The sequence below is a fragment of the Rhincodon typus genome, chromosome 36 (genome assembly GCF_021869965.1).
Source record: "Rhincodon typus isolate 14 chromosome 36, sRhiTyp1.1, whole genome shotgun sequence".
In the NCBI taxonomy this organism is placed as follows: Eukaryota; Metazoa; Chordata; class Chondrichthyes; order Orectolobiformes; family Rhincodontidae; genus Rhincodon; species Rhincodon typus.
This window is the reverse complement of record NC_063367.1, coordinates 6,016,492-6,024,271: the sequence shown is the minus strand read 5'-3', so window position 1 is coordinate 6,024,271 and position 7,780 is coordinate 6,016,492. Positions and strand designations below refer to the sequence as shown.

General features: G+C 43.7%; 1 protein-coding gene across 1 annotated transcript in view; it reads left to right on the top strand.

Moving 5' to 3' along the window:
* Positions 1-7,780, top strand: part of slc28a1 (solute carrier family 28 member 1) — a 65,139-nt gene that overhangs the window by 43,235 nt on the left and 14,124 nt on the right. The window contains exon 13 of the mRNA XM_048617013.1: positions 157-325. Within this exon, the coding sequence (XP_048472970.1) occupies positions 157-325 (169 nt within the window). The remainder of the gene's footprint in view (positions 1-156; positions 326-7,780) is intronic.

Below are 7,780 nucleotides of genomic sequence, written 5' to 3'. Positions count from 1 at the left end.
ACCTGGGTCTCTGGATTAATAGTCTAATGATGATACCTGTAGACTGCTGCCTCCCCTCGATTGTATTCCTCAATCAGGAGAAGCGTGGATTGTCTGTCACTTCAGTTCCAATCCTGAGAGAATGTAATGTTTCTTTTTCAATTACTCCCCTTTCAGAGGAGAACAGAATATTCTAGAAGCGGCGAGTAATGGTGCCTCAGCCTCCATTAGCCTGGTTGCGAACATTGCAGTGAACCTCCTGGCGTTTCTGGCAATTCTGGAATTTTTAAATGCGGCTCTGTCCTGGTTCGGAGGAATGGTGGACTACCCAGAGCTTAGCTTCCAGGTACGGTCTAACAATTTCACTGCCACCAGCTGAGCCAATAGGAACTTCTGCCTGATGAATAGGCCCAAACACTTCATCGCCTAAAGAAGACTATTCTCATAGAGACAGTGTACAGTCATTTACCACCTTACAGCTAGAGAGAGAGAGAGAGATCATGGCTACCCAGTAAGCTGAAATAAGTCAGAAATCACCCAAGGAATGCAATAAAATGGGGTCAATTATTGAAACAATGATGAACAGCAGCCAAATGGATAAGCTATAAGGAGAGGGTGGACAAAGTAGAGTTTGCTTCCTCTGGAGCAGTGGAGGCTGAGGGGAGAACTGATACATGTTTATAAAATTATGAGAGGCATAGATAGGATTGACAATCAGAATCATTTTTCCCAGAGTTGAAATGTTTAATACTAGGGGGCGTGCATTTAAGTGGAGAGGGGGAAAGTTCAAAGGAAATGTAAGGGGCAAGTTCTTTTTTACACAAAGGGTGGTAGTGCCAGGAATGTGCTGCCAGGGCTGGTGATGGAGGCAGTTACAACAGGAGCATTTAAGGGGCTTTTAGATTAGCACATGAACATGCAAGAAATGGAGGGATATGAACCAAGGACAGGCAGAAAGGATTAATTTAACTCAGCATCATGTTCGACACAATATTGTGGGCAGAAGGGCCTGTTCCTGTGCTGTACTGTTCTATATAAAGTACAGAAACAGGCTGTATTGACGATTATCTGGCACACAGTTAGTCTTAACCCTGTGTTCCTACTCTCTTCCTATAATACATCCTCCCTCCTTTCTTCAACTACCTACGTAACAGGTTTCCATGTTTTAACATCTAGCTCATTCTTTTCGCTGATGTGAGTCATTGCTTTCACAATTGATTCCATTTCAATGCATTCCTCGATGATTTCCCACTTATTTCGGCTTACTGGGCTGCCTGCAGCTTTAATGGTAGGTGTCTTTTCCCTATGATGGGGGAGTTCAAGATTAGGGGGCATATTTTTGAGGTGAGAGCAGAAAGATATACAAAACGTCATGAGGGGCAATTTTTTTTTACACAGAGAGTGTTTCATGCGTGAAATGAACTTCTGGAGGAATTGGCGGATGTTTGCAGGGATGTTTGTGGGCCGAGTGCTGGCAGGTGGGAATAGTTTAGTTTGGGATTATGGACGGCACAGACTGGTTGGACCGAGGGGCCTGTTTCCGCGTTGTATGATTCTGACACTATAAAGTCCTACGCAACGTCCTACGCTCCTGTGAAAAACAGCCGTGAAACTATTGAATGTCAGAGCAGGCTCAAAACCGAATCCTGCTTCTCTCTTTTTTTTCTGTATTCACAGGAACTTAGCTATAAGCCTGTCTATTCCAACTCATTTTATTTTAGGGCCTTGTTCACCCGCTGTGCTGTTCTGTCCGTCATGTATGGGACCATCTCAGCTGGAACTGGGCAGAGCAATGCTGAAAGGAATTCAATCCAATCAAGGCTAGAGGGAATGCACTGGGAGGTGAAAGTAAGGCAAGGGATTATATTGTGAATGGTAGGTCTCCAGTATCCATATTCACTGATCCCATTTCCCCTAATTCTGGACTGACCCAAGCGGAAATAGCCTTTCCGTGCCTACCTTGAAAGTCAATAAAATCACACCTCACTCTACAAAACTCCAATGGAAACAAGCCCAATTGATCCATCCTTTCCTCTCAATACAACTCACTCATTCCAGAAATCAATCCTGTAAAGCTCCTCTGAGCAGCCTCCAATCCATTTACATCCTTCCTTAAATAGAGAGATCAAAATGTACGCATTGTCTTCACGATGCAAGTCTAGAATTGCTTCAGTGTTGGCCATTTGGCCCATCGAGTTCACACCGACCCCTCTGAAGAGCATCCCACCCAGACTCAACTCCCTACCTTTTCCCTACAACCCCGCATTACCAATGGCTAATCCACCTAACCTGCACACCCTGGACACTACAGGGCAATTTAGCATGGCCAATCCACCTAACTTGCACATCTTTAGACTGTGTGAGGAAACAGGAGCAACCAAAGGAGACCCATGCAGTCACAGGGAGAATGTGCAAACTCCACACAGACAGTCGCCCGAGGCTGGAATCAAACCTGGGTCCCTGGCGCTGTGAGGCAACAATGCTAACCACTGAGGCACTGTACAGTCTCACAATGCCCTGTATACTGAAGCATAACATCCTTAATTATTTACTCAATTTCACTTGTAATGAAGGCTAGCATCCCATTAGCCCTAATCACTTGCTGTATCTGCATATTTACTTCCTGTGACTTATTAACTGGAACACCTAGATCCTTGTACATATCTGTCATTGGGAAGATGTGAAAAATGTGAAATTGTTGACTTTGGCTGGAAAAATAATAATAAAGCAGGCTATTATTCAGAAGGAAGATTCTGAGGCATGAGACCATAAATCTATTAAAAAGGCTGTGATAACAGAGCATTTAGAAACTCATAAAGTAATAAACCAGAGTTGACATAGTTTCACGAAAGGAAAATTATGCCTGAGAAATTAATAACAACTCTTTAAGGAGGTGACAAGCAGGATAGGGAAAGGGAGAACAAATAGGTGTAAAATATTTGGAAAAGACGTTGGTAAGGTACTCCACATAAGGTTTCTTACTAAGATAAGAACTCATGGTGATCAGGCTAGTGTATTCACAAGGATTGGATAACTTATGGAAGTTTGAGAGTTTGAGTAAAGAGAGCTTTTTCTGGGTGGCAACTTGTACCTAGTGGAATGCCATGGGGATCAGTGATGGGTTGACAATTTACAATCTGTATTAATGACTTTGATGAGGAAAGGGAATGTATTATAGCCAAATTTGCAGACGGCTCAAAAATAGATGGGAAGGCTAACATTGAGGATGACACAAGAAGTCCACAGAGGGATATAAACAGGTTTAAATGAGCAGGCAAAATCTTGGCAGATGGAATATAACGTGGGAAAATGTGAGTTTCTGCACTTTAGCAGGAAGAACAGAAGAGCTGAATATTATTTAAATTGAGAAAGAACACAGAAAGCTACAGCACTGTGGGATTTGTGGGCCAGTCCCAATGCATGAATCAGAAAAATACTAACATCCAAGTTCAGAGAAGGCAAACAAAATGTTGGTCTTTACTTCAAAAGGAATGGAATATTAAAATGGGAAGTTTTTGCCAAGACTGTACAGGGCACTAGTTAGACAACACTGATTGTAGGAACTGCCGATGCTGGAGAATCTGAGATAACAAGGTGTAGAGCTGGCTGAACACAGCAGGCCAAGCAGCATCAGAGGAGCAGGAAAGCTGACGTTTCAGGCCTAGACCCTTCTTTAGAAATGGAGGAGGGGAAGGGGATTCTGAAATAAATAGGGAGAGAGGGGGAGGCGGATAGAAGATGGATAAAGGAGAAGATAGGTAGAGAGGAGACAGACAGGTCAAAGAGGCAGGGGTGGAGCCAGTAAAGGTAAGTGTAGGTGGGGAGTTAGGGAGGGGATAGGTCACTCTAGGGAAAATGGGGGCGGGGTAAGGCTAGTAGGTAGGAGATGGGGGTGCGGCTTGAGGTGGGAGGAGGGGATAGGTGGGAGGAAGAACAGGTTAGGGAGGCGGGGACGAACTGGGCTGGTTTTGGGATGCGGTCGGGGGAGGGGAGAATTTGAAGCTTGTGAAGTCCACATTGATACCATTGGGTTGCAGGGTTCCCAAGCGGAATATGAGGGTTCCTGCAACCTTCGGGTGGCATTGTTGTGGCATTGCAGGAGGCCCAGGATGGACATGTCGTCCAAGGAGTGGGAGGGGGAGTTGAAATGGTTCGTGACTGGGAGGTGCAGTTGTTTATTGCGAACCGAGCATAGCTGTTCCACAAAGCGGTCCCCAAGCCTCCGCTTGGTTTCCCCGATGTAGAGGAGGCCACAACGGGAACAGCGGATACAGTATACCATCTTTTCATCTTCTCCTTTATCCATCTTCTATCCACCTCCCCCTCTCTCCCTATTTATTTCAGAATCCCCTTCCTCTCCCCCATTTCTGAAGAAGGGTCCAGACCCGAAACGTCAGTTTTCCTGTTCCTCTGATGCTGCTTGGCCTGCTTTGTTCATCCAGCTCTACATCTTGTTATCTTAGACAACACTGATGATGTGGTGAGTTTTGGTCCCTTTACATAAGGAGAGATAGACCTGCATTGAAGCAGCCCAGAGAAGGTTCACTAGGCTGATACCAGGGGGCTGACTTTTGAGGAGACCTTGAGTAGCTTGTACCTGCATTTGTTTAAGTTTAGAAGAATAAGAGAAAATCTTATGGAAACATAAAGGATTTTTAGGGAGCTTGTCAAGGTTAATGTGGAAAGGTTGTTTCCCCTTGGGGGAGTATCCAGAGGGTACAATCTCAGAATAAGGGGTCGCCCTTTTAAGACAGAGATGAAGAGGAATTTCTTCTTTCAGAGGTTAGTGAATCTGTAGAATTCTTTACCACAACAGGTCATCGAGTCTTGGTCGTTAAGTAAATTCGAGGCTGAGATAGATCGATTTTTAATCAATAAGTGAGTCAAGGGTTACAGGTTAAAGGCAGGAAAGTGGAGTTGAGGATTATCAGATCAGCCATGATCTCATTGAATGGGCTGAATGGCCTAATTCTGCTTCCAAGTCTTATGGTCTCATGCCTTAGAATTCTCCTTTTGGATAATACCCTGCTTTTTTTATTATTTTTCCTGACAAAGTGAACAATTTCACATTTTCCATATTGTTGCCAAATTCTCGTCAACTCACTTCATCCAACTTTATCAAAAAACTACTCCTTTCACCCTCACACGCTCATCTGTCTTTGATGTTATTCAACTCAACTACTCCTTTTGGTTCCAGTTCCCACACTCGAATCATTCTCAGGATGGAGAGATTTCTCCTGAGTTCCCTATCTGTGACTCATAATCTCATAATTATGGCACCTAAATATAGTCTCCCCTACAGATGAAACCATCTCTATGCCAGTCCTGTCAAAGACTTCCACCTCTAGGCCACTCACCCACCCTGACTTGGAAACATATCGCTGTTCTTTCACTGTTACTGGGTCAAAATCCTGGAATTCCCTCCCTAAGGGCATTGTGGAAAGACCCTGAGAACATGGACTGCAGCGGTTCAAGAAGGCAGCTCACCACCACCTTCTCAAAGTCAACTAGGGACAGGCAAGAAATGCTGGCCAGCCAGAGATGCCCACTTCCCATGAATGAATATTAAACTAAAGTCTTTCATGATCTTAAACACCTCTTCAGCTTCAGAACTCTATGACAGTTCTGAGGAAGGGTCACCGGATCCAAAACATTAACTCTGATTTTCTCTTCACAGATGCTGCCAGACCTGCTGAGCTTATGCAGCAGCTTCTGTTTTTGTTCCTGATTTACAGCATCGGCTTTTTTTAACCTCTTCAGCTTTCTCTTCTCTCGAGAAATGAACACATTTCCAGACAGCAATGACTTCTCAGGAGATCTCATGGCACAATGGGTAATGTTCGTACCTTTGAGCCTGACCTTCCAGTTCGAAAATCAAAATCAGAAATCGCTGGAGAAACTCAGCAGATCTGTTGGCATCTGTGGAGAGAAATCCCAAGTTAACATTTCCAGTCTCAGTGACCCTTCTTCAGAATGCCTCCAAATTCTATCCCACTTCAGGTTTCTCTGCCAAACAGATTAAACACGTCAATGGCGGTTGTCACTGTTGATAGCTTTAGGCTACAACATGCATGTAAAAGTGTATGTTGCCATTGCAACCTATGGGGTTGGTTGGCAGGCCAGCTAGGTTGTTATTGACAAGCTCCCTAAAAATCCTTTATGTTTCAATAAGCTTTTCTCTTATTCCTCTAAACTTCAACAAATGCAGGTACAAGCTATTCAACCTCTCTTCAAAAGTTAGTTCCCCCCAGTATCAGCCTACTGAACCTTCTCTGGGCTGCTTCAATGCAGGTCTATCTTTCCTTAGATAAAGGGACCAAAACTCATCACATCATCAGTGTTGTCTAACTTGTGTCTTGTACAGTCTTGGTAAAACCTTCCCATTTTAATATTCCATTCCTTTTGAAGTAAAGGCCAACATTTTGTTTGCCTTCTCTGTACTTGGATGTTAGTATTTTTCTGATACATGCGTTGCGACCGACCCCCAAATCCCACTGTGCTGTAGCTTTCTGTGTTCTTTCTCAATTTAAATAAATTGAGGTGAGGTTTAATCACTGGGCTGGGATTCAGAACCTTCTCCACACACTGTGGTGGAGATCAGACCTGCTGTTGGGCAGCAAACTGCTTTTATCTGGTTGGTTGCTTCCTTCTTTAAAGTTCTGTAGATACTGGAGATTGGAAATAAAACCACAAACACAGACTGGTCTGGCAGCGGAGATAGAAACACAGTTAACGAGAACTCATGTGATGAAATGTGCCTTTAAAAGGGATTTGTCTGCCCTGTTTCTTTTGAAGAGAGGTCATAGAGTCATACAGCACAGAAACAAACCCTTTGGTCCAACCAGTCCATGCTGACCAGGTCTCCCAAAATAGATCTAGTCCCATTTACCTGCATTTTGGCCCATATTCCTCTAAACCTTTCTTATTCATGTTCCTGTCCAAACGTCTTTTAAATGTTATAACTGTACCTGCATCTACTGCCTCCTCTGGCAGCTCATTCCAAACACACACCACCCTCTGCATGAAAAAGTTGCCCCTTAGGTCCCTTTTAGATGTTTCCCCTCTCACCTTAAACGTATACCCTCTAGTTTTGGACTCCTGTACCCTGGGGAAAAATCCTTGACTATTCACCATATCCATGCCCCTCATGATTTTATAAACTTCTATAATGTCACCTCTCAACCTCCTAAGCTCAAGGAAAAATAGTCCCAGCCTCTCCTTATAACTCGAACCCTCCAGTCCCTTAAGACTTTCCAAAGAACTTTTTCCAAAAGTTCTATCATTTCCTTAATAATTGATTTGTGTTGTAAACCTGGTACCAACGTGTTAGCTCCATGGAAAGCAGGGTAAATAGTCTTGGGTTTTTTCAAAAATTAAACAAAAGAGGTATAAGTGGTGAAGTCAGCTTCACACAGACCCAGGATTTTAGTTTTTGCTTTAAGTTGTTGAGGTTTTGGAGTTAAAGCTGCTAGATACAGCTCTCTCTCTCTGCTGCTGTAAAAGCTTGAGTTCTCTTTCTGCTGCTAGATTCCTTCTGTCAATGTTCCTTCTCCTGGACAGGAGGAGATAGCAAGTGAGGGAAATCTGTTTTGCTGAATTTGCCTTTGCCAAGGGCATGTTTATGGGATGCTGCTATATTGCAGCAGCTGATGAGTAATAGTTAAACAGTTTATTATTTTGCTTAGGAAATAGTAGGAATTGCCGATGCTGGAGAATCTGAGATAACAAGGTGTAGAGCTGGATGAACACAGCAGGCCAAGCAGCATCAGAGGAGCAAGAAAGCTGATGTTTCGGGTCTAGA